Raw genomic sequence first — 26770 nt, 5'->3', positions numbered from 1 at the left:
CTGTTTTTGTTTATTTATATATTTATTTAGAGGTAGGATCTCGCTCTTTCGCCCAGGCTGGAGTGCAGTGGTGCGATCACAGCTCACTGCAGCGTCAACCTCTTGGGCTCAAGGAGTCCTTCTGTCTCATCCTCGGCCTTCTGAGTAGCTAGGACTACAGGTGCATGCCAGCATGCCCAGCTAATTTTTAAATTATTATTTGTAGAGAGAGGGTCTCAGTGTGTTGCCCAGGCTGGTCTCAAACTCCTGGGCTCAAGCCATCCTCCCACCTTGGCCTCTCAGAGCGCTGGGATGATAGCACCACATCCAGCCTATCGAGATTTTTTTTGTGTTTTTTTTGTTTTTGTTTTTTGTTTGTTTGTTTGAGAGGGAGTCTCGCTCTGTCGCCAGGCTGGAGTGCAGTTGCGCAGTCTCGGCTCACTGTAACCTCCGCCTCCTGGATTCAAGAGATTCTCATCCCTCAGCCTCCCGAGTAGCTGGGATTACAGGCGCATGCCATCACACCCAGCTAATTTTTGTATTAGACGGTTTTTAAAGGCTACCGCTTCTTCAGTGTTCTGCACCAGGTCTGGGAATGTTCTCAGCTCACCTAGTCATGTTCAGAATGGACAAATCCCTCAGAGGAAGCAGACACGGTTTCTCGGGACCGTGATCCTTTAGAGGCACGTGCACATGCTTGCTTTCTTTTATTATTATCTTTTTTTGAGATGGAGTCTCACTCCGTCACCGAGGCTGGAGTGCAGTGGCATAATCTTGGCTCACTACAACCTCTGCCTCCCGGGTTCAAGCAATTCTCCTGCCTCAGCCTCCCGAGTATCTGGGACTACAGGTGCCCGCTGCCAAGCCTGGCTAATTTTCATATTTTTAGTAGAGGCGCGGTTTTGCCATGTTGGCCAGGCTGGTCTCGAACTCCTGACCTCAAGTGATCCACCCGCCTCGGCCTCCCAAAGTGCTGGGATTACAGATGTGAGCCACTGTGCCTGGCCAAATGCTTTCATTTCTTTAAAAATCAAAAGGAAAGGAATGACTATAATCCAGTCTGCATTGTATATGTCCTTATACCAGTACATTTGTGGGATATAATTTTTAGTTCTTTTTATGGAGAAGAAGTTCCCAAGGCAGATGTGTCTGGGGCTCGTGAAAATTCATCCTGAAGTCCTCCATGTCCGGGATGTATTTCACTGCTAGGAATCCCTCCTGGGCAGAGGTAGGATCTAAAGGTGTGACTGCTGAGGAAGTAGGTCGGCTCTTTTTTTGTTTGTTTTTTGTTTTTGTTTTCAGATGGAGTCTGTCTCTGTCGCCTGGGCTGGAGTGTAGTCGTGTGATCTCAGCTCACTGCAACCTCCACCTCCTGGGTTCAAGTGATTCTGCTGCCTCAGCCTCCAGAGTAGCTGGGATCACAGGCACGCGCCACCACGCCCAGCTAATTTTTGTGTTTTTAGTAGAGATGGGGTTTCACCATGTTGTCCAGGCTGGTCTCAAAGTCCTGACCTCAAGCGATCCACCCACCTCAGCCTCCCAAAGTGCTGGGATTACAGGGGTGAGCCACCGTGCCCAGCCTTAATTTTTGTATTTTTAGTAGAGATGGGTTTCACCATGTTGGCTAGGCTGGTCTCCAACTCCTGGCCTCAAGTGATCCACCTGCCTTGGCCTCCCTAAGTGCTGGGATTTCAGGCATGAGCCATGGCAACTGGCCTGCTCTGTTCTAAATGCAGATCTAAACCCCCTGCAGGTAACCTGGATGAGGACATCATTGCAGAAGAGAACATCGTTTCCCGAAGCGAGTTCCCAGAGAGCTGGCTGTGGAATGTTGAGGACTTGAAAGAGCCACCGAAAAATGGGTAAGGCCGGGGTACCCCCGATACAACCCACCCCAGAGTCAGACCGTTTAATTTGCATGCACCTGCTATCTCTTGTCTTCTCTGGAATCACAGTGAAACCCCACAGCCCAACCTAGAAAAATCAGGAATCGGGTGACCTACATGGAGGCACCCCCAGACCCTTCCAGCCTGTCCCTCGGGGTCCCTCTGCACCAGTTCTTCCCCTCTACCACCCTGCTAGATGACATCTCCTAATGCCCCAACCTCTTCTCCATCCAGAATCTCTACGAAGCTCATGAATATATTTTTGAAAGACTCCATCACCACGTGGGAGATTCTGGCTGTGAGCATGTCGGACAAGAAAGGTGAGAGAGGATGCTGGCTGGTCCCCGGGAGGCAGGGACCCCAGGGTGTCTGAGTGTCATCTCATTTTATCCAAACTCAATCAACCCTATGTTTCTTGGCACTTTATTCTCTGCCCTGGTTACCACAGAGGTGTTGTTACCAGGAACTGTGGGAATCCTTAGTTCTTGTCTAACTTGGAAGAAAGAATTCAGCCAAGAGTCACATAGCAAGGGTTAAGTAGCAGAGTTTATTGAAGGAAGAAACAGCTCTGGGCTAGTCCCCCTGGAAAAATAGTAGTAGCAATGCTTATTTAAAGAGACAGGGCCAGCCTGGATGGCTCACACCTGTAATCCCAGCACTTTGGGAGGCCGAGGCAGGGGAATCACTTCAGGTCAGGAGTTCAAGACCAGCCTGGTCAACGTGGTGAAACCCCGTCTCCACTGAAAGTACAAAACAATTAGCCAGGCAGGGTGTGGCGGGCGCCTATAATCCCAGCTACTCGGGAGGCTGAGGCAGGAGATTCGGTTGAACCCAGGAGGTGGAGGTTGCGGTGAGCTGAGATTGTGCCACTGCACTCCAGCCTGGGCAACAAGAGCAAAACTCCTTCTCTAAATAAATAAAAAGTGACGGTATGCTCTGAAAGACGACACAGACATGGCTGCTCAACAGAACGAGCCAGCAGCAGATACTGCTGGTAGACTCTTTTTATGAGACTCTCACATGATTTTTCGTGAAGGGGCGTGAGTGGGTGTCACTTGTAAGCATGTTTTGGGAGGTCTCTTTGGGCGAGCAGGCTCTGTGGCTGCAGGTACTAGCATGCACGTGGCATGTCTCATTAGCATCGAAAATCTCCACCCAGGGGTGTGTTTTTTACTATGATCATGAGCAAAAGACAACTCTAGGGTGTTTTCGGAGCAGTGCACATGCTCATCATCGGGGAAAATCCCTAGCAAAGTTATTTCCAGCTAGGACCTGATAAGTCCCCTTCAGGGCCAGAGGACCCCAACCACAAAGCCATGTGTAGCTAAAGTAGCCGTCATCCTTTTTGCTGACTGCCAGTGAGCAGCGCTGTCAGTAGGCAGCCTGTCTGGGACTTCTTTTCCCAGAAAGCTCCCCTGCCTGCTCATTTCCGCCTATCTGCCTACTCTAACAGTGTCAAAAGCTAGACAGGGTGGGGGTACAGTCTCTAAAATTGATGCTTTTCTTTCTTTCTTTTTTTTTTGGGAAGGAGTCTCACTCTGTCATCCAGCCATAATTTATATGGTTTATTATAATTTATAGTACATTTAATTATAATATTTATTTATATATTTATTAATTGTAATATATGTTTATAATTATAGTATATAATTATATATTACATAATATATTTCATATCTACATATTACATATTACATATGCAACATATTATATATCACATATTACATATATATTATATATTATTACATATATATTATATATTACATATTACATATATTATATTACATATTACATATATAATATATTATATATTACATATTGCATATATGATATGTTATATATCATATATTACATATATAATATATTATATATTACATATTACATATATAATATATTATATATTACATATTACATATATAATATATTATATATTACATATTACATATATAATTATAGTATATGTTGCGTATTACATATATAATATATTATATATTGCATATATACATATTACACATGTAATATATTATGTAAACATATAATATGTATTATAATTTATAAGAAATTTAATTATAATATAATTTAATGAATTATAATAAACCATAATTCATTATAATTTAATACATTATAATAAACCATAATTTATTATAATTTAATTTTGTTATAATGTATAATTATAATTTACTACTAATATGTCATTTGTTATTGTTGACATGTTAACATATATAATGTATATTTTATTAGATATATAATATAAATGATGTATCATTTATTATTGATTACATACCTATAATTATACCATATCATAACTTATTACAAAACATTCTATTTAATTTAAATATACCCAAAATAGTATCATTTCAACATTTTGTAAAAAGTTGCAAAACCACAACCCACTAATAATGTGACTATAACCTTTTAATATTTGATAATAATCTACTAGTATATCAAAATTACTGATGATATATTTTACTTCTGTTTGCACTAAGTCTTCAAAATCCAGCATGTATTTTACAATTCAGTGCATCTCATTTAGGATACTAGATTTTCTTTCTTTTTTTTTTTTGAGACAGGATCTTGCTCTGTCACCTAGGATGGAGTGCAGTGGTGTAAACAGGATGCTAAGTTTTCTTTTTTTAGTAGAGACAGGGTGTCGCCATGTTGGCCAGGCTGGTCTCAAACTCCTGGCCGCAAGCAATCTGCCTTCCTCAGCCTCCCAAAGTGCTGGGATTACAGGCGTGAGCCACCGCGCCCAGCGCAGGATGCTAGGTTTTCACTGGAAATACTTTGATCTGTATTTTAGGTTTCATAAAATTTACAGTTGAAAAGGTAGATTCTCAGGCCGGGTGCAAAGGCTCAAGCCTGTAATCCCATTACTTTGAGAGGCTGAGGCCGGCAAATCATTTGAGGTCGGAGTTTGAGACCAGCCTGGGCAACATGGCAAAGCCCCGTCTCTACAAAAAAAAAAAGAAAAGAAAAGAAAAGAGAAAGAAAAGGTAGATCCTCATACTCAAGTAGTTGCAAAAATACTTAAACGTTTTCCACTCAATCAATCATCATTTTTAAAAAATTAAGATTTAATTCACTTACTATATGTCACCCTTTTAAAATGTACAATTCAGGTCGGGCACGGTGGCTTGCACCTGTAATCCCAGCACTTTGGGAGGCCCAGGCAGGCAGATCACCTGAGGTCAGGAGGTCGAGACCAGCCTGGCCAACATGGTGAAACCCTGTCTCTACTAAAAATACAAAAAATTAGCAGGACATGGGGGTGGGTGCCTGTAATCCCAGCTACTCAGGAGGCTGAGGCAGGAGAATTGCTTGAACCCAGGATATAGAGGTTGTAGTGAGCCAAGATCACGCCACTGCACTCCAGCCTGGGTGACAGAGCGAGACCCCATCTCAAAAAATAAATAAATAAAAAATAATAAAATATATAATTCAGTGGTGTTTCATATATTTAAAATGAGCATCAGTTGTTTGTTTTGTTTCATTGGGTTTGGTTTTACAGACAGGATCTCACTCTGTTGCCCAGGCTGGAGCACAGTGGTGCGATCATAGCTCACTGCAGCCTTGAACTCCTGGGCTCAAGCAATCCTCCTGCCTCAGCCTCCCAAAGTGCTGTGATTACAGGCATGAGCCACCACACCTAGCTAGATCATCAGGTTTAAAGTTTAAGTCTGAATTAAATTAAATACATTTAAATACAAGTACATCAAATAAAAGTACAAATCCAGTTTCTCACTCAGGCAAACCCCATTTCAAGTGCTCAGCACTCCCCCATGGCTTGGGGCTACCATTTCAGACAAGCAGATATATTTTGGAGATTTCTCTTCCTCCCTACACGTAGATCTCTGAGTCAAACTACAAACAGAATGTAAATCATTAAATAGTGGTAACTCCGGCCAGGCGCAGTGGCTCACGCCTGTAATCTCAGCACTTGGGAGGCTGAGGCGGGTGGATCGTGAGGTCAAGAGATCGAGACCATCCTGGCCAACATGGTGAAACCCCATCTCTACTAAATATACAAAAATTAGCTGGGCATGGTGGTGCGTGCCTGCAGTCCCAGCTACTCGAGATGCTGAGGCAGGAGAATTGCTTGAACCCAGGAGGCGGAGGTTGCGTTGAGCCGAGATGGCGCCACTGCACTCCAGCCTGGCGACAGAGTCTTGCTCTGTCTCAAATAATAATAATAATAATAATAATAATAATAATAATAATAATAAATAATGGTAACTCCCAGCCACCACCATCATCATCTGTCATTTGTTGCCATTGACAGCGTTTAGTTCACGGGCTTCAGCAAAGACAGGCTGAGTTAGGGAGAGCTCCTGCGGAGTGGACTAAGAGCTGAGACCCAGGAGCCTGGCCTTGTCCACTCCCCGACCTTGACACTCCATGTTCTGTCTCTGCCCGGGCAGGGATCTGTGTGGCAGACCCCTTCGAGGTCACAGTAATGCAGGACTTCTTCATCGACCTGCGGCTACCCTACTCTGTTGTTCGAAACGAGCAGGTGGAAATCCGAGCCGTTCTCTACAATTACCGGCAGAACCAAGAGCTCAAGGTGGGTCCCGGGGTGGCAGAGGCTTCTTGGAGGCTGCAAGGGGGTAGGTAGCCTGTTGCACACACACTTGCCCGGATCCTTTCTCTCCCTGGCAGGTGAGGGTGGAACTACTCCACAATCCAGCCTTCTGCAGCCTGGCCACCACCAAGAGGCGTCACCAACAGACCGTAACCATCCCCCCAAAGTCCTCGTTGTCCGTTCCATATGTCATCGTGCCGCTAAAGACCGGCCTGCAGGAAGTGGAAGTCAAGGCTGCCGTCTACCATCATTTCATCAGTGACGGTGTCAGGAAGTCCCTGAAGGTCGTGGTGAGTGCTTGGGGCATCCACAAACCCTTGTCCTTCAGAGAGGGCTCCTGGTCTTCGTACTATTGACTCAGGTTGGAGATCCAGGCTCTGAGACACTAAGAATCATAGTGTCCAGCTTAGGAAATTTGGAAGTCCCAGAATTTCAGAAGCAGAGCCAGGATTGGGGTAAAGTGAGTGAGATGACCCCAGGCATAGAATTTTAGGGGGTGCCAAAAAGCTCGTCAACCATCACCAATCAATAATTTTTTTACAGTCGATTTAAAATTTTTTATTTATTTATTTATTTATTTTTTGAGACAGAGTCTCACTCTGTTGCCCAGGCTGGAGTGCACTGGCACGATCTGAGCTCACTGCAATATCCGCCTCCTGGGTTCACGCCATTCTCCTGCCTCAGCCTCCCGTGTAGCTGGGACTACAGGTGCCCACCACCACGCCCATCTAATTTTTTTGTATTTTTAGTAGAGACGGGGTTTCACTGTGTTAGCCAGGATGGTCTCGATCTCCTGACCTTGTGATCCACCCACCTCGGCCTCCCAAAGTGCTGGGATCACAGGCATGAGCCACCGCGCCCGGCAGTGCTAGGGTAATCCTAAGGACAGTGCCCTGCTGACCATCTGTGTGTCTGTCTGTTCTTTTATTCATTCAACGACTCCCCCCACCTCTAACACTGCGTAGCCGGAAGGATTCAGAATGAACAAAACTGTGGCTGTTCGCACCCTGGATCCAGAACGCCTGGGCCGTGGTGAGTCGGCTGCAGGGGGAGGGGCTGAGGGGCTGGCAGGGTAAGGGGGGTAAATGGCCTGGGCTTAGTGAGGTAGGATAGGGCGGGAGGGAGCTAGAGCCATCGGTGTCTCTCACTCACCCTGCAGAAGGAGTGCAGAAAGAGGACATCCCACCTGCAGACCTCAGTGACCAAGTCCCAGACACCGAGTCTGAGACCAGAATTCTCCTGCAAGGTGAGACACCCTTGACCCCGACCCCATGGGTCCCAGGAGGGCATGGACGGAGCTAAATTCCATCTCATTCTGGAGGTGTTTAACCCGCACCTTTCTCTTCCCCTTCAGCTAGAACAGCCCATCTGTGATCTGTTTTCCCTCTTTTACATTTTTTTTTTTTTTTTTTTTTTTGAGACAGAGTCTGGCTCTGTCACCCAGGCTGGAGTGCAGTGGCGTGACCTCAGCTCGCTGCAAGCTCCGCCTCCCGGGTTCACGCCATTCTCCTGCCTCAGCCTCCTGAGTAGCTGGGACTACAGGCACCCGCCACCACGCCCGGCTAATTTTTTTGTATTTTTGGTAGAGACGGGGTTTCACCATGTTAGCCAGGATGGTCTCGATCTCCTGACCTTGTGATCCACCCGCCTCAGCCTCCCAAAGTGCTGGGATTACAGGCATGAGCCATTGTGCCCAGCCTAAAAATTTTTTTAACCATACAGATATTATTTGCTATGATCGGTTTTATAGAAGCCTCCAGATAGCATTTAGTTCAGCAAAGAGCTTTCGCTGATACATCAGTTTATTTTAATTTTTTCTAGACCTTCTGTGCTTCTTAGATGGGAAACCAGCTTAAATGAGACTCAATAGCCTGTAATCCCAGCACTTTGGGAGGCCGAGGCAGGCAGACCACCTGAGGTAGGAGTTTGAGACCAGCCTGGCCAACATGGTGAAACCCTGTCTCTACTAAAAGTACAAAAATTAGCTGAGCATGGTGGCACATGCCTGTAATCCCAGCTACTCAGGAGGCTGAAGCAGGAGAATCGATTGAACGTGGGAGGCATAGGCTGCAGTAAGCCGAGATCACGCCACTGCACTCCAGCCTGGGTGGCAGAGCAAGACTTCGTCTCAAACAAAAACAAACAAACAAAAAGACAAGGAACATAGTACAAGAGCAGAAATTCTGGAGGTCATTTCTTGCCCCAGGAGGGAAGACTGGAGAAAGAAAGGGCCTTGCAACCTGTAAGCTATAAGGCTTTGGGGCAAGAGCCTTGGTTTTTTCACCTTTGGTAGGGGAAGAATAATAGTATCTACCTCCAAGGGTTGGTGTGATGTTTTTTTGTTTTTTTTTTTTTTTTGAGGCGGAGTCTCACTCTGTCGCCAGGCTAGAGTGCAGTGGCGTGAACTCGGCTCACTGCAACCCCAGCCTCCCGGGTTCAAGTGATTCTTGTGCCTCAGCCTCCCGAGTAGCTGGGACTACAGGCGCCCGCCACCATGCCCACTAATTTTTGTATTTTTAGTAGAGACGGTGTTTCCGCATATTGGTCAGGCTGGTCTCGACCTCCTGAGCTCAGGTGATCCACCCACCCCAGCCTCCCAAAGTGCTGAGATTACAGGCTTCAGCCACCGCGCCCAGCCTCGTTGACTATTAAATGAGACACTCTGGTATTCTCTTAGAACAGTCTGGGAAGTAACATTAAGCGTGATATAAGTATTCCTGAATATTGTTACTGGAATTATTTTACTGCTGGTGAAATGAGACCCAAGGACCAGGGTGCCCCTGTGAAGCACCTCCCACTCCTAACAGGGCAGACCCCCGAACAGCCACTCAGCCTTGCAGCCTCCCCTCCCCGCAGTCACATCCTCCCAGCCCTCGCCTATCCCTAACCCCTTGGCCCTGGCTGGTTGGGAGGCTGGAACCCTTTTCACGCCACCCCAAGGTGGGTCACCCACCTGGCTTGAGCAACGTCCTCTTCCCACCTGCTGCAGGGACCCCAGTGGCCCAGATGACAGAGGATGCCGTCGACGCGGAACGGCTGAAGCACCTCATTGTGACACCCTCGGGCTGCGGGGAACAGAACATGATCGGCATGACGCCCACGGTCATCGCTGTGCATTACCTGGATGAAACGGAGCAGTGGGAGAAGTTCGGCCTAGAGAAGCGGCAGGCGGCCTTGGAGCTCATCAAGAAGGGTGGGCTCCCTGCCCCTCTTGGAGACCCCAGGGACCCCTTTCCGAGCGCACCCCTCCCCTAAGATCCCACCTCATCTCAAGACCACGCCCTCCCCTGAGGCTCCACCTTCTCTCCTAGCCACTCCCCTCATTTGAGGCCCCACCTCTTCTCCAGGCTACGCCGTCTGAGACCCTGACTCCTCCCAGGCCAGGCTCTTCATGAGACCCCGCCTCTCCTCAAGGCCATGCCCATCCCCTGAGGGCCCCCCCACCTCTTCTCAAGGCCACGCCCTCTGAGGCCCTGCCTCCTCCCAGGCCAGAATCTCGAGACCCTGCCTCTTTTCAAGGCCACGCCCATCCCCTGAGTCCCCACATCTTCTCAAGGCCACACCCTTCTGTGAGGTGCCACCTCCTGTCCCAGCCACTCTCATCTGAGGCCCCACGTCCTCTCCAGGCCATGCCTCTTCCCTGAGACTCCACCCCCTCTCTGAGAGCCCTCCCCTCCCTGAAAGCCCCCCACCCTCAATATCCTTCTCCTCTCTGAATCCCTTGTCCTCTTGAGAACTCTTCCACCTCCTCGTTCTGATCCCCCACCCTCTTTGAGTCCTTCCCTCTTTAAGGTCCCCTCCTCCCAGAACCCCTCCACCACCCTGAGCCCCTGTCCCCTCTCTGCACCCCGCCCCTGCCCTTTCTGGCGTGCCCCCTCTGCTCAGCCCCGGCTCTTTTGGGGGTTCCTCTCTCTTCTCTGCAGGGTACACCCAGCAGCTGGCCTTCAGACAACCCAGCTCTGCCTTTGCGGCCTTCGTGAAACGGGCACCCAGCACCTGGTGAGTCCCAACAGCCAGCTCAGGCCATGCATACTCCCCACCCTCAACCCCCAGCAGGGCCCGGACCCTGGCCAGGGGTGGTCCCTTAGGCCAGCCTTGCCCAAACAGCCCTGGACCTGCAGAGTCCAGGCAAGCGCTGGCTGAGTGGCCGGCGGTCATTAAGCATCCTTAAGCACGGACCGCATACAACAGCTGGGTCCTGGGGCCTGGGAAGGCAAACCAGGCAAACTGGGCCAGGCCCTGGTCCCTCCCCCATGCTCATTGGCTGGTTGACATGGCAGTCTCTGGATCTCAGAGCCGATTGGCTCTTGCTCTGTGCCCACTCCAGGCTGACCGCCTACGTGGTCAAGGTCTTCTCTCTGGCTGTCAACCTCATCGCCATCGACTCCCAAGTCCTCTGCGGGGCTGTTAAATGGCTGATCCTGGAGAAGCAGAAGCCCGACGGGGTCTTCCAGGAGGATGCGCCCGTGATACACCAAGAAATGATTGTAAGAGGCTGGGATTTAGGGCAAAATGGAAGAGAGGGGCTCCTGAGTCTCGCAGGATGAACACGAGAGAGACCCCAACCTCCATGTTCCCACTGCCCAATTCCCTTTGCAAAGATTGGGCTGGGGGGTGGGGGCAGGGAGATAAATGAGCCAGAGGCGTCACTCCAGCATTGCAAAAACCAGAGACCTGCGAAGCCCAGCGCAAAATTAAGAGACACGGCCCCTCGCTCAGAAATTATTAAGAATTTCATTAAACCAAGTGCAGGGGTCCTGCCTGGGAATCCCTTTCTCACATTCAATCCATCAACACCTGCATTCTCCCATGATGTTATAAGAATCACCTCCTTCTCTCCATCCTTATGGCCAGCCCCTGGTCCAAGCAACACTCTCCCCGCCCCTCCTTATTTGGAGACCTTGTAGAAGCCACCTCCTGGTCATCATCCTGGTGGCCTCCCACCTTTCTTGGCTCTCAGACACTCACCACATAGCAGCTGGGGTGATTTTTTCAAATCCAGCTGGATCAGTTCTTAGAAAGTCCCGTGGCTCCCCCTGTGGCACTTAAACACAAAACTCCTTCGAGCACTGGTTCTCGAAGTGTGATCCTCAGACCAGCAGCAGCAACAGCACCCATGACTTACTAAAAATGTGCATTCTGTGGCTGGGCTCGACGGCCCATGCCTGTAATCCCAGCGCTTTGGGAGGCTGAGGCAGGAGGATGGCTTGAGCCCAGGAGGTCGAGGCTGCAGTGAGCCATGATCATGACACTGCACTCCAGGCTGATAACAGAGTGAGACCCTGTCTCAGAAACAAAACATATTCTGAGACCGGACCCCAGACTCACTGAATCAGAAATTCTAGGGGCAGGACCCAGGAATCTGAGGGGTGTGAGTGTGTGTGTGTGTGTGTGTGTGTGTGTGTGTGTGTGTGTGTGTGTGTGTTTGAGATGGAGTTTTGCTCTTGTCACCCAGGCTGGAGTGCAATGGCCCCATCTTGGCTCACTGCAACCTCCACCTCCCAGGTTCAAGCAATTCTCCTACCTCAACCTCCTCAGTAGCTGGAATTACAGGCGCCCGCTCCACCATGCCCGGCTGATTTTTGTATTTTTAGTAGAGACGGGGTTTCACCATGTTGGCCAGGCTGGTCTCGAACTCCTGACCTCAGGTGATCCGCCCACCTTGGCCTCCCAAAGTGCTGGGATTACAGGCATGAGCCACCATGCCCGGCCTAGGAATCTGAGTTTTTAAAAGTGCCCGCATTCCTCCAGGTGATGCTAATGTGTGCTTGAGATGGAGAATCACTGCCTCAGTCTCACCTTTCAGGCTTCCAGACTTCCAGTCTTTCTTTTCTTTCCAGGCTCCATCCATTGATAGGAGCCTTGCTCTATTGTTCTACACGGCCTTTGCACATGCTGTTTCTGCCACCTAGTATGCTAATCCCTGCCGTCTGTGAGAGTTGACTCCCTCAGGGACACTTTTTCTGACCTCCCCAACTGGGTCACACTCCCACAGTTCATTCTCGCTGCTATGTCCTCTTTCCCTTACACAGAACTCATCCACTTATAAGTATATATCTCTTGGCTGGGCGCAGTGGCTCATGCCTGTAATCCCAGCACTGTGGGAGGCCGAGGCAGGTGGATCACCTGAGGTCAGGAGTTCGGGACCAGCCTGACCAACAGGGGAAACCCCATCTCTACTAAACACAAAAAAATTAGCTTGGTGTGGTGGTGCATGCTTGTAATCCCAGCTACTTCGGAGGCTGAGGCAGGAGAATTGCTTGAATCCAGGAGGCGGAGGTTGCAGGGAGTCGAGATTGCACCATTGCACTCCAGCCTGGGCAGCAAGAGCAAAACTGTCTCAAAAAAAAAAAAAAAAAAAAAGTGTATATCTCTTGAGGAGCTGGATGGACCATGTCCATCTTCCCTACTAGACAAAAGCTCTGTGAGGGCTAGAGCCTGTGTCTGGTTTTACAATGGATCAAACCATTGTACCCATTGTACATTGCACATTGTACATTGACATTTGCAGAAGGAACAAATTATTGCATGAATTAATACTAAGAAGTTTGACCTTCCTAGGGTAGCGGGGTAGCACCTAGAAGAGACTCAGCCCTGCCCAGACCCCCTGATTCTGAATCTGCAGGGGGGGATGACTGCCATGTGTGGACACACCGGTGACCCCATCCTTGCTTTCTGCTCTCCATCCCAGGGTGGATTACGGAACAACAACGAGAAAGACATGGCCCTCACGGCCTTTGTTCTCATCTCGCTGCAGGAGGCTAAAGATATTTGCGAGGAGCAGGTCAACGTAAGTGCCCTCCATCTTCCCACCCTACCCTACCTTACCCGATGCAGAGCACAGCCACCTTGGAGAGTGAGAGGTTGCCTTCAGGGAATTTGCAGCTCTCCCAGTGCAATAACAGACATCACTGCAGTCATGTTAATACCTAAGATGTATTCAGCACTTAACTCATCTAATACAGACCCCCCCCCCCCCAATAGTTTCACATGTTAAGTCTCATAATCCTTTTAGCAGCCTGAAAGGTAAGTCACTCTTATTATCCCCAATTTGCAGATGAGAAAACCGAGGCACAAAGAGATCAAAGGTGGGGATTCTTTCTGTCTGCCTTACAATTTTCAGAGGGTTTTCAGCCCATTTCCAAAAGTGCTTTCTACATCAGTGCTACATGATCAGTACCGTTGCGTCCTTGCTGCTTCCTTAAAGAAAACTTGGGATACAGAGCTAAGACTATTTCCTTAGTCCAGAGGATTTTTCAGGTGATTTTCAAAGGGATCCGTGACTCCAAACAGGAAACGGTGAACACTGTTGGCTCATCACTGTCTCTTTTGCCTCTGGTTTTGATTCTGAAGCAGGGAAGCTTGGAGAGATGGGCCGCTGAGAGTCTGGAATGCCTTTGTCTGCTTTATTGTGGTTTTTTGTTTGTTTGTTTGTTTGTTTGTTTGTTTTTTGTGATGGAGTCTCACTCTGTCACCCAGGCTGCAATGCAGTGGCATGATCTCAGCTTACTGCACCCTTCGCCTCCCGAGTTCAAGGGACTTCACTGTTTCAGCCTCCAGAGCATCTGGGATTACAGGCACCCGCCACCACACCCGGCTAATTTTTGTCTTTTTAGTAGACATGAGGTTTCACCATATTGGCCAGGCTGGTCTCGAACTCCTGACCTCAGGTGATCTGCCTGGCGTGGCCTCCCAAAGTGCTGGGATTACAGGCATGAGCCACTGCACCCAGCCTAATTGTTGTATTTTTAGTAGAGATGGGGTTTCACCATGTTGGCCAGGCTGGTTTCGAACTCCTGACCTCAAGTGATCCACCCACCTTAGCCTCCCAAAGTGCTCGGATTACAGGCGTGAGTCACTGCACCTAGCTGATCGTGGGGTTTTGAGTGGGTTGTTTAACGTTTAGCTTTCCAAGTGGGAAGCCCAGGATTCCACCCCCAGCTAATGGCTTCTCCCCCCTTAGGAAAAGAGATGGAGGGGAGGGGCCAGTGAAGAGAAAAACAAACACAGGGCTGTTGCCTCTAACACCCAAGAGGGACCGAGAGAGAGAGAGAGAGAGAGAGAGAGAGAGAGAGAGAGAGAGAGAGGGGTAGGTAGGTAGGTAGGTAGGTAGAGAGAGAGAGAGAGAGAGAGAGAGAGAGAGGGGGGTAGGTAGGTAGGTAGGTAGGTAGAGAGAGAGAGAGAGAGAGAGGAGAGGTGGGGGTGGGGGACTGTGGGGTCAGACAAATCTGACTTAAAATCCTGACTCACGGGCACTTCCACCCTTGAGCCTCACTCAAGATGTGCATCTGTAAAATGGGGATAATAAATAACGATCTCTGTATTTTTAGGCCTCTGAGTTGTCCCAGATATAACACATATGTGACCCAGATTATACAAAAATTGATGGGGAATTTATGTGCAGGCACCAAGGCATTAGAGATGAAGGTGGCCTCAGGGACTCTGCCAGGATGCTTTGCTCCTCTCTCCCGTGATCTTCATTCCGTTCTTGGCCAATAATTCAGTTCAGGCAGAATATGGCTGCCTTCCTTAGAGAAAATATCAGATCAAGGTTAGGGCCGCCATATTCCCAGGGAAGGACTCTGATTGGCTCAGCCTGTGTCAGATGACTACATCTGGACCAATCAGCTAAGGACAGGAAGTAGGTCTCAGTGGGCAGACATGGCTGTTTCCACTGTGGGCACGTGAACGGAAGGGAGAAGAAGTTCTTACAAAAGGAGTGGATGTCAGAGAGGCAAATGGGCAGGAATAAAAGAGATTTGTTTCTGCTACAACATAGCAACATTGTAGCAGAGTATAGCACAGGCTGTGAAACCAGACTCCTGGGGTCAAGAGTGTGCTGTAATCCCAACTACTCAAGATGCTGAGGCAGGAGAATCACTTGAACCAGGGAGGTGGAGGTTGCAGTGAGCCGAGATTGCACCACTGCACTCCAGCCTGGGCAACACAGCAAGACTCCTTTTCAAAAAAAAAAAAAAAGTGTGCTATAACCAGCTTGCAGGAGCCCAGTGTTAAATTTCCAGGAATTTTTCAAGCTGGTCATTAAATACAATTATTATTAAAAACTAAGTATTAGGCCAGGCACAGTGAGCCTGTAATCCCAGCACTTTGGGAGGCCAAGGCCGGCAGATCACCTGAGGTCAGGAGTTCAAAACCAGCCTGGCCAACATGGCAAAACCCCGTCTCTACTAAAAATACAAAAATTAGCCGGGCGTGGTGGAGGGGGGCGCCTGTAATCCCAGCTACGCAGGAGGCTAAGGCACAAGAATGGCTTGAACCCGGGAGGCGGAGGTTGCAGTGAGACGAGATTGCGCCATGCACTCCAGCCTGGGCCAGAGCGAGACTCCGTCTCAAAAAAAAGGCCAGGCGTGGTGGCTCACGCCTGTAATCCCAGCACTTTGGGAGGCCGAGGCGGGCGGATCACGAGGTCAGGAGATCGAGACCACGGTGAAACCCCGTCTCTACTAAAAATACAAAAAATTAGCCGGGCGCGGTGGCGGGCGCCTGTAGTCCCAGCTACTGGGAAGGCTGAGGCAGGAGAATCACTTGAACCCGAGAGGCGGAGCTTGCAGCGAGCCGAGATAGCGCCACTGCACTGCGGCCTGGGCGACAGAGCGAGACTCCGTCTCAAAAAAAAAGAAAACAACAACAACAAAAAACCCAACCAACCAACCAAAGTTATAAAACTTAGAGTTAAATAAATTATATTAAACATAAAGGTTAGAAACACTCAAACTCATCACTTCCTAAACGCCTTACTCCCATAATCTATACTCTTGGGGTTACTTATGTCTGTTGGATCTGTATAGTGAAAATACTATATAATACTGTGGTACTGCAAAGCTCTTCCCAACTCTACATTCAACGACACCATATTGGTAGGTTGAAATCAGTGATGGAAGTATTTACATCATGGAAATGAGAAAACAGTACAAATCATGTCTTGCCCCATCCCCAGAAGGCTGTGTTTGGATCCTAACTCTGCCACTTACTTCCTAGGTGGTCTTTGCAAAATTACTGCATCTCTCAGGGCTCAGTATGCTCATCAGGTTTTATGAGATTAAATGTGTGGGTATCTGAATGACACAAAGTAAGTGTGAGCTATGATGATGAAGAAGATAAAGATGATGACGATGATGATGATGGTGATGATGATGATGACTGGATGACGTGTTCACAGTGGTGTACTGAATCTGGCGCATACTAGTTTATGAGTAACAATTTGGAGAATGTCTCCCCAAGGCTTTGTTCAGTGATGTCACATTGACACCGTGAAATTGGCCCTGGTGGGAGTATTTACACCACAGAAATTGTAAATCATTGTAAACCAAGGATCCCTCAACCCTCCCACTGGAGAGCTGGCTGTTAAACGTTTACCAGCACACCACGGGGTACGTGGATTTCTCCAGATACATAATAGATGTGCAGCAACAAGGCAGCTCATGGTGGCTAAAATATCTGGGAAATTCTCAAAAATGGACAAATCTAAGACAGGTATGTCCCAAGGACAGAAATCCCTGATGCTCAGGAAGTGCTGCTCGAATGATCCTTACTAATGTGACAGCAACGCCCACATGACCAGAGAATCTGATCCTCTTTCTCATAGAGCCTGCCAGGCAGCATCACTAAAGCAGGAGACTTCCTTGAAGCCAACTACATGAACCTACAGAGATCCTACACTGTGGCCATTGCTGGCTATGCTCTGGCCCAGATGGGCAGGCTGAAGGGGCCTCTTCTCAACAAATTTCTGACCACAGCCAAAGGTGAGGGTTGGCCTGGAGGGGTGAAGGGAGATGCATGGCTGAAGTTCAGGGCGGGAGATACTGAGCTGGGATGCATGGCTTTTAGCTGAGCTGGGACGGATGACCCTAAGCCAAGCTGAGATGGATAGTCCTAAGGTATCAAGCTGGGATGCATAACCCTGAGCTGAGCTGGGATGCATGGCTCTAAGTTTTCACAGGTCCTCATTGTAAACCACACGAGAAAGTTTGTTGCGTCATTTATTCAACAAATGCGTATTAAGCATTCATTTCAAAGGGAGAAGTGAGAGTTGATGAAACAAGAGAGGTAAGGCAGAAGCCAAGTAATTGAGAGCCTCAAATGTCAGCCAGGACACCCAAACACCAGGAAGTCTAGCATGCATCTCTTTCTGAGCTTTCTCTGAGCCATCCCCAGGCTGGACAGAGCAGTGAGCGCTGGGGATGGGGTATCTTCTTTGCAGATAAGAACCGCTGGGAGGACCCTGGTAAGCAGCTCTACAATGTGGAGGCCACATCCTATGCCCTCTTGGCCCTACTGCAGCTAAAAGACTTTGACTTTGTGCCTCCCGTCGTGCGTTGGCTCAATGAACAGAGATACTACGGTGGTGGCTATGGCTCTACCCAGGCAAGTGGGCCCACAGCCCCTAGGCACATGCATCCCTGTCTCCTGCGGCTTCCCACTGGCCTCCTAGAGAAGACACTGAGGCCCAGCGAGGCAGTTCTTCATTCCCACGAGCCAGTGTGATTGCAGTGGAGTTGAGAATCAGTTTTTCTTAATTGCAAACCCATCTATAGGTGCTAGAATACAATCTGGATACTCCAAGCTGTGTGTTGAGCCTTCTACTTGCCCCAGGTGTCTAGATCATGTTCTCAGGGCCCAGGTTCAGGTCTAAGCCTCTCTCTCCACCTGGTGGGCTCTAAACCAGGTTCCCAGTTCTATCTCACAATCTTACCCTGTCTTGCTGGTGGGTTCTAGACCATGTTCCCAGTTCTACCAGGCTCCCAATGTCACATTGCCTCACTGGCGGGCTCTATACTATGTTCCCAGTTACCCTGAGGCATTATGCAAACCCTCTTCTAGGCCATGGTTTCAGTAACTTCAGGCTTCAGCAACTTCAGGCTCCAGTTGACCTCCTTTCTTTCTGGTGGTCTGTCACTCACGTTCTCAGTGTTACAGTGTCACTCTTGGGTTGTAGATTATATGCTCAGTATCCTCTGGCTACAGTTTTATTCTGTTCTTCATGAGTGGGTTCTAGACATATTCTCAATGTCTCCAAGCCCTGGTCTAAGACTCTCTCCTCTTGATGGGTCTAGACCGCATCCTCAGGGTCGCTAGACATTCAGTCTTACATTTGGACTTTCTGATGGATTCTAGACATGTTCTCAGCATCTCCAAGTCCTGGTGTAAGTTTCTGTCCCTCGGAGAGTTCTGAACATGTCCTCAGAGTCCAGTGACCTCCAGTTATTACCCCTGCACTCTCTAGTAGGTTCTAGGCCACATTTTGATGTCCCAGCTCTGATTTGAACCTCTTTATCCCCCAGTGGATTCTAGCCACTTTCCCAGGCTCCCAGATCACCATCTTTCTCTCTTGTGGGTTCTAGGCCACCTTCATGGTGTTCCAAGCCTTGGCTCAATACCAAAAGGATGTCCCTGACCACAAGGAACTGAACCTGGATGTGTCCCTCCAACTGCCCAGCCGCAGCTCCAAGATCACCCACCGTATCCACTGGGAATCTGCCAGCCTCCTGCGATCAGAAGAGGTACAGTCACCCAGCCAAGCCCTCCTCACTCTGGCTGTCTCCCCCTACACTAGCCAGGGTTTACTGGGAAGCAAGAGGGAGGGCCAGGTGACCATCACAGGCAGCAAAAGGCTTAATTCCCAACATGCTGTCTTCTCTCTTTTCACTCTGCAGACCAAGGAAAATGAGGGTTTCACAGTCACAGCTGAAGGAAAAGGCCAAGGCACCTTGTCGGTAAGGAACAGAAACCCACACCTGCCTGGCCCATGCCCCTCTGCCCCAGAGGGACCATCTCCTCTTGTCCCCAGCAGTCCTAGTCCTGTGGGCTGACATTGTGTCTCCTCTCCCATCTTACCAGGTGGTGACAATGTACCATGCTAAGGCCAAAGATCAACTCACCTGTAATAAATTCGACCTCAAGGTCACCATAAAACCAGCACCGGAAACAGGTAAAAGGAATCAAGGCCTTATCTGTCACCTTCCTCCTACCCCTCTTCTGATGTCTTCCCCGCTCCTGAATCAACACACAGGTATACCCTCTCCCATCTTTCTCTCTTCTGTGTTTCTAGAAAAGAGGCCTCAGGATGCCAAGAACACTATGATCCTTGAGATCTGTACCAGGTAAGAAGCTAGGTCACCGGGGTTCATCTTGGCCATCCCTCTATCTCTAGCAAGACTTCTTGCAAATAATATCCATGATATTCAGTACTTTCCAAGTACACTGTGTATCTGATACTGTTCTAAGTATCCACCATGAGGTAGACAACACAGACAGTCCTTGCTTTGCATGTTAATGTGAGACCACAGCAATGACCATGTAAGTTGAGACTGTCAAAGCATCTTAGTAATCAATGGAGAAAAGTACACAATCATTCCACGACCTTTAAAGTTTTCTTTTTTTCTTTTTAGAGAGATGGGGTCTTGCTCTGTCAGCCAGGCTGGAGTGCAGTGGCACAATCATAGCTCACTGTAACCTCAAACTCCCTGGCTCAAGCGATCCTCCTGCCTCAGCCACTCAATTAGCTGGGACTACACGCGTGTGCCATGACACCTGGCTGATTTTTATTTTTTATTCTTTCTAGAGGCAGGGCCTCACTGTGTTGCCCAGGCTGGTCTCGAACTCCTAGCCTTGAGCATTTCTCTGCCTTGGGCTGCCAAAGTTTTGGGATTACAGGCATGAGCCACTATGCCCAGCCTAAATGTTTCTATTACAACATTTAAAATTATCATACTGCCAGTTATAAAGATACAGGGAAATGGCTGGGCGTGGTGGCTTGCGCCTGTAATCCCAGCACTTTGGGAGGCTGAGGCGGGCGGATCACGAGGTCAGGAGATCGAGACCATCCTGGCTAACACGGTGAAACACCGTCTCTACTAAAAATACAAAAAAATTAGCCGGGCATGGTGGCGGGTGCCTGTAGTCCCAGCTACTTGGGAGGCTGAGGCAGAAGAATGGCGTGAACCCAGGAGGCGGAGCTTGCAGTGAGCTGAGATCATGCCACTGCACTCCAGCCTGGGCGAAAGAGCAAGACTCTGTCTCAAAAAAAAAAAAAAAAAAAAAAATAGAATAAAATAAAATAAAGATACAGGGAAATGAAATTCATAGTAAGATGAGTATTTGACTACACTGTAATTTAAAACATTAGAGCATTGAGATGCAAGGTGTATTTTTTTTTTCCTTTGTATGACACTTACGGAGAGTACTTTAGTTCAAAAAATGCTTGCCTTCTTCTCTTTGTATAATTTACAACATGGAGTAAACATCTTTTCTACGCCTTAGTACCTTGTCTTGCTCCTTTCTAAGTTTGGATCAGCTTCCAATATTTTATCCTTTGAGCTTTCCATGTCACAAAATTCCTCCAAGAGTTTCTTTAAAGTGACTTTGTATTCTATAATGTCCCTTCCTCTGGGACATCTTCATCCTTTTTGTCCCCATGACCTTCCTTATTTATGCTAATACATTTGCCTTCCCTGAGTTCCTCTATGCTACCTATCTCTCAAATGGCAGCAGGGTCAACATCCCCATAGTCTGCTATTCTTTGATAACTCCATTTATGCTCTCTTTGAAGTTCACTTCTGGCATTATCACTTTTCATTTCTTTGCTGCATTTTTATCTTTGTTGGCCAGTTCCCTCTTTTCGTGATACATTGTTGTAAAATCTCATGGGAGTTAGCCACCTGGAGACAGGGAGGCAACAGAACTACACACTTTGCTGTCTGTGCATAAATTGAAGAGCAGAAGCTCAGTGACCGATCACTGATGGACTTTGAAAGGAGTGACAGTAATTGGCCCTCAATTATGATGCTTATCTTTTATTTATGTCGTGATTTCTAGACTGAAGAGTTAGCAACAAAGTTTATACCATATGCAACTACTCGTGATCAATATACCAAGGTACTGAAAATGAACCATGTCACTGGGCTACTAGTGTTATTTAACTGAATCATGCAAAGTGAGGGCTGCCTGTATTCTTGCCTTTGTTTTCTAGAACTGAAGCATGGAGGGTCAAGTAATGCATCCAATGTTATTTAGAGCTGGAATTTGAATCCATGCAGTTGGGTGCAGAGTCTGAGCTCTTAATCACCTTGACCATTACATTACCTTGCTTTTTATTTCCTTTGGGGAAATGTTTCCTAAAAAATGTAACGCCCCTCTGTGCTGCTATGTGGGAATCAGAAGTCTCAGTGCCTGATCAGACCTCCTTGTCCAGGAACAGACCCTTGGGGCTGACCCCTCCTTGGGACCCAATGCCCTTCTTTCTGCACTATCCAGGTACCGGGGAGACCAGGATGCCACTATGTCTATATTGGACATATCCATGATGACTGGCTTTGCTCCAGACACAGATGACCTGAAGCAGGTATGAAGGGCTCAGGAGCTGGGATAAGTGGAAAGGAGCCTGGGTTCTGGAAGAGGCTGCAGGGAGAGAGGGGTCCAGGAGGGATTTTTCACAGGCTCCACTTTTCCCCAGCTGGCCAATGGTGTTGACAGATACATCTCCAAGTATGAGCTGGACAAAGCCTTCTCCGATAGGAACACCCTCATCATCTACCTGGACAAGGTAAGGCTGCAACATCCTCCCCTGGGAGGCTTCCAGGGGCACCCTGACCTCTATCTGGCTGGTCTTTCTTTTCCTTTCAGCTTTTGTCTCTGGGTCAGACTAACCCTGGGCCAGAGGAGACAGGGTCTGTGCTGCTGAGTTGTAGGGGAAGGAGCTTGTAAAATAAGGGGGTCAACCCAGCATCTTCTATAAACATCTCATCTTCTGACCATTTGCCTCCTCCAGCTTCTTATCAGAGTCTTAAACAACCATTGAAAAAAAGCCCCTTTGGTTTTTTTGGTTTTTTTTTTAAGTGCTTTGTAGAGAGCAAGGTCTTGCCTCGTTCCCTAACCCAATCCTGAGCTTTGTTTCTTTCTTTGATCTATTTCTCCCTTCTGTTGTTTTCTTTCTTTCAGGAGACAGGGTCTTGCTCTGTCACCCAGACTGGAGTGCAGTGTCTTGATACTAGCTCACTGCAAAGTCAAATTCCTGGGCTCAAGGGATCCTCCTGCCTCAGCCACCTGAGGAGCTGGAACTGCAGGTCTGCGACACTGCGCCCAGCTAATTTTTTTTTCATAAATATTATGCTTTTGTACCCAGCTTTTTTTTTTTTTTTTTTTTTTTTTTTACTGCAGCCTTGACCTCCCAGGCTTACATGATCCTCCCGCCTCTGCTTCCTGAGTAGCTGTGATTACAGGTGCATGCCACCATGCCCAGTGAATTAAAAAAAAAAAAAAAGTTTGTAGATATGGGGTCCCACTGTACTGCCTAGGCTGGTCTTAAACTCCTGAGCTCAAGTGATCCTCCCACCTCAGCCTCCTAAAGTGCTGAGATTACAGGCATAAGCCCCTGGTGCCTGGCCCCAGCTGAATTTTTGTTCTTGTTTCTTCATAAATATTCTGTGTAAGTACCCAGCTGATTGTTTTATTTTTTGTAGAGATGGGGGTCTTGATATGTTGCTCAAGTTGGTCTCAAACTACTGGCCTCAAGCGATCTTCCTGCCTCAGCCTCCCAAAGGGCTGGGATTCCAAGCATGAGCCACCACACCTGCCCCCTCTTCTGTTATTTTCTCTCCATCTGGCATTCTCTGACTCTTTCATCTCTACCATGATTTGGGCTTTCTCCTCTCCCTTCTCTTATTTCTTCCCATTCTCCTATCCCCATATCCTCCCTGCTAACTCCTAATACCCAAAGGGCCCCTCAATCCCATTTTAGTCAGCTTAAGTAACAATAGCTACTGAAACAAAACTCCTAAGAATATGGGGTCTTAACACACAGACTTGTATCTCTCACTCATGTAAAGTCCAGTTGGCATGGGGGGTAAGGAAGGGTCCCTCCGCTCCATGTAGTCACTCAGGGATCCAAGCACCTTCCATCCTGTGGCTCTGCAATCCTTAGGATCTTCTGTAGTTCTCTGCAGGATTCATTCATTCTAGATGGAAATAAGATTGTGCATGGGTTGTTTTTATGGGCATAGATAGCAATCTGTTCAGCCACCTGGCCACACCTAATTGAAAGAGGAGCTGAGAAAGGTAGTCTCACTGTGAGTCTAGGAAGAAAAGTAAATGGATTTGCTGAATTGCTCATTCATCTTTGCCACTTCCTCCTTGATCCTTCAGTTTCTCCACCACTGCCTCAGCTCCCAAGACAATGCTGGACTCCCTCCCACATCACCCCACTGACCAAGCTCCTCCTTCCCCCTCAGGTCTCACACTCTGAGGATGACTGTCTAGCTTTCAAAGTTCACCAATACTTTAATGTAGAGCTTATCCAGCCTGGTGCAGTCAAGGTCTACGCCTATTACAACCTGGGTGAGCAGCCAACCTAGGGCCTGGGGTCTGATGGTTCCAGGGGCCTGAGAGTCCCAGGTATATATGAATTGTGGGGATCTGAGAATGAAGGTCTAAGGAGTCCAGGGATTTGAGCATTCGTAGTATGAAGGTCCCACGGGTCTGAGGGTCCCAAGGATCTATGAGTTGAGGTTCTGAGGTTCTGAGGGGATCTGAGAATGATGGTCTAGCAGGCTAGGGATTTCAGGATTAGTAATCTGAAGGTCCCAGGGGTCTGAGAGTCCCAAGGATCTATGAGTTGGTTCTAGGGATCTGAGAGTTGGGGGTCTGATGGGTTCAGGGGTCTCAGGGTCTTAGGAATATGTGAGTTGCAGGAGGTTCTGAAAATAAGGGTCTAAGGATTCTAGATATATGAGGGTTGGAGGCCTGCGTGTCCCAGGAATCTATGAATTTGGGGTCTGAGGGTCCCAGGCTTCTGTGAGTTGAGAGTCTAAGAGACTCAAGGGTCTGAGAATCCCAAAGATCAGAAAGTAGAGGGGGTCTTGGGGTCTGAGGGATCTGAGGGGTTGAAGACCTAGCATCTCCAGGTCTGAAGACTGAGAACTGGGGATCTGGGCCTCCCAGGCATGGTCTTTGGAGGGAGGCCCTTATCCTCTCATCTTCACATCACATCTGCCCTCAGCGGAAAGCTGTACCCGGTTCTACCATCCGGAAAAGGAGGATGGAAAGCTGAACAAGCTCTGCCGTGATGAACTGTGCCGCTGTGCTGAGGGTGAGTTCCCTGGAGCCGGGAACAGGTGGGCCTGAGCAAGCCACACTTACCCAGGTCATCTATCCCATGGTCAGGGACCCCCAGACCCATACCCAGGGGATACCAAGGTGGGTAGGCTCCCAGGGCTGGCCACACCCATGGGCAGTAGGCCCCAGATAAGGAGTGGGACTTAGACCGTGTCTCCACCCCACCCTGCAGAGAATTGCTTCATACAAAAGTCGGATGACAAGGTCACCCTGGAAGAACGGCTGGACAAGGCCTGTGAGCCAGGAGTGGACTATGGTGAGTGGGTGATGGGTGGGGGGTCACGCATGTTTAGCTGTGTGTGTCCAATTGTGTGGTGGGTGGTAGGTGTGGTTGTCATGGTGTGGCTTCAGGCTGTGGGTGTGGGTGACTGTGGTGTGTGTGTGTGAGCATGTATTGTGAGGGGCCATGATTGTGTGGGGAACCATGACTGTGAGTGGCCTAGGTATGCTCATGTGAGAAAAGGTAGATGTGGTTGTATGCATCATTGCGTGGGTGGCTGTCAGGTTGTAGTTGTATGTGGCTGTGGTTGTGTGAGGCTGTGTGGTTGTAGATGGCAGTGAGTGTGAGGTCCTGAAGTTACGTATATGACCGTAGTTTTCCAGGGCTATGGTTGTGTGCATGGCCATGAGGCTACAGTATTTTGTGCATATGAGTCACTCTCATTGCATAGTATGAATAGTATGTTACTAGACATTGTGGGTGGCTGTGACCTCTGTGCATGCCTATGAGCACGACTGTGTGTGGATGGTGACATGGGACCCTCTATGGTTGTGTGTGTAATGAGGGGTGGGCCATAGTGTGACTGGCTGTGATTCTGCAACTTTCTGCTTGGGAGAGAGAGCCACATGCCCGGGTGCACTTGCAAACCAGGGTGCCCCTCATGGTCAACCTAGCCCACCACCCAAACTGTCTGCCTCTCCCCCACAGTGTACAAGACCCGACTGGTCAAGGTTCAGCTGTCCAATGACTTTGACGAGTACATCATGGCCATTGAGCAGACCATCAAGTCAGGTCAGGCTCAGCACGCTGCCTCCCGTGGCTCTTCCCTGGCTTCCTCCCCACGACTCAGCTTCTTCCCTCTCCCCTCCACTCCAGGCTCGGATGAGGTGCAGGTTGGACAGCAGCGCACGTTCATCAGCCCCATCAAGTGCAGAGAAGCCCTGAAGCTGGAGGAGAAGAAACACTACCTCATGTGGGGTCTCTCCTCCGATTTCTGGGGAGAGAAGCCCAAGTGAGTGCTTTCCCTGCGCCCGACTGCCCCGCCCATGCCACGCCCACACCATTGTCACGCCCCTGCGCCACGCCCACGCCACGCCCCTTCCTGACCTGCCATTCTTCCCTCCAGCCTCAGCTACATCATCGGGAAGGACACTTGGGTGGAGCACTGGCCCGAGGAGGAAGAATGCCAAGACGAAGAGAACCAGAAACAATGCCAGGACCTCGGCGCCTTCACCGAGAGCATGGTTGTCTTTGGGTGCCCCAACTGACCACACCCCCATTCCCCCACTCCAGATAAAGCTTCAGTTATATCTCACGTGTCTGGAGTTCTTTGCCAAGAGGGAGAGGCTGAAATCCCCAGCCGCCTCACCTGCAGCTCAGCTCCATCCTACTTGAAACCTCACCTGTTCCCACCGCATTTTCTCCTGGCGTTCACCTGCTAGTGTGCTGACTTCTTTAGCCAAGGAGCATGGACCTGCCTCACCTGCACGTGGCATGCACCTGCGCCTCACCTCCATTTCACCTGCACACTCACCGGCAGCTCACAGCCCCTTCACCTGAGTCTCACCTCTTCACTTACCGGCATCCTCACCTGTTAATCTTACCAATATTTTTTTTCTTTTATTATTATTACTATTTTAAGTTCCGGGGTACATGTGCAGGATGTGCAGGTTTGTTACATAGGTCAAGTGTGCCATGGTGGTTTCCTGCACCTATCAACCCATCACCTAGGTTTTTTGTTTGTGTGTTTGTGTGTTTTGAGGCAGAGTCTTGCTCTGTCGCCCAGGCTGGAGTGCAGTGGCACAATCTCGGCTCACTGCAACCTCCACCTCCCGGGTTCAAGTGATTCTCCTGCCTTAGCCTCCCGAGTAGGTGGGATTACAGGCGCCCGCCACCTTGCCTGGATAATTTTTGTATTTTTGGTAGAGACGGGGTTTCACCATGTTGGCCAGGCTGGTCTTGAACTCCTGATCTCAA

The 26770-nt window shown here is 48.8% G+C and overlaps 1 protein-coding gene across 1 annotated transcript in view; it reads left to right on the top strand.

Moving 5' to 3' along the window:
• The window catches only part of C3 (complement C3), a 43718-nt gene extending 17610 nt beyond the window's left edge, over positions 1-26108 (top strand). Inside the window, exons 18-41 of the mRNA XM_019015534.3 lie at positions 1733-1841; positions 2100-2185; positions 6284-6426; positions 6522-6734; positions 7410-7476; positions 7604-7690; positions 9434-9637; positions 10368-10443; positions 10772-10931; positions 13136-13234; positions 17051-17207; positions 17666-17829; positions 18807-18965; positions 19119-19178; positions 19303-19393; positions 19514-19565; positions 21718-21805; positions 21917-22006; positions 23691-23796; positions 24458-24547; positions 24746-24829; positions 25502-25585; positions 25670-25805; positions 25920-26108. Coding sequence (XP_018871079.1) covers positions 1733-1841; positions 2100-2185; positions 6284-6426; positions 6522-6734; positions 7410-7476; positions 7604-7690; positions 9434-9637; positions 10368-10443; positions 10772-10931; positions 13136-13234; positions 17051-17207; positions 17666-17829; positions 18807-18965; positions 19119-19178; positions 19303-19393; positions 19514-19565; positions 21718-21805; positions 21917-22006; positions 23691-23796; positions 24458-24547; positions 24746-24829; positions 25502-25585; positions 25670-25805; positions 25920-26061 — 2747 coding nt within the window. The 3' untranslated portion in view covers positions 26062-26108. The remainder of the gene's footprint in view (positions 1-1732; positions 1842-2099; positions 2186-6283; positions 6427-6521; positions 6735-7409; positions 7477-7603; positions 7691-9433; positions 9638-10367; positions 10444-10771; positions 10932-13135; positions 13235-17050; positions 17208-17665; positions 17830-18806; positions 18966-19118; positions 19179-19302; positions 19394-19513; positions 19566-21717; positions 21806-21916; positions 22007-23690; positions 23797-24457; positions 24548-24745; positions 24830-25501; positions 25586-25669; positions 25806-25919) is intronic.
• The last annotated feature ends 662 nt before the right edge of the window (positions 26109-26770 follow it).

This window comes from Gorilla gorilla, chromosome 20 (genome assembly GCF_029281585.2).
Source record: "Gorilla gorilla gorilla isolate KB3781 chromosome 20, NHGRI_mGorGor1-v2.1_pri, whole genome shotgun sequence".
In the NCBI taxonomy this organism is placed as follows: Eukaryota; Metazoa; Chordata; class Mammalia; order Primates; family Hominidae; genus Gorilla; species Gorilla gorilla.
This window is presented reverse-complemented; position numbering and strand designations above follow the sequence as displayed.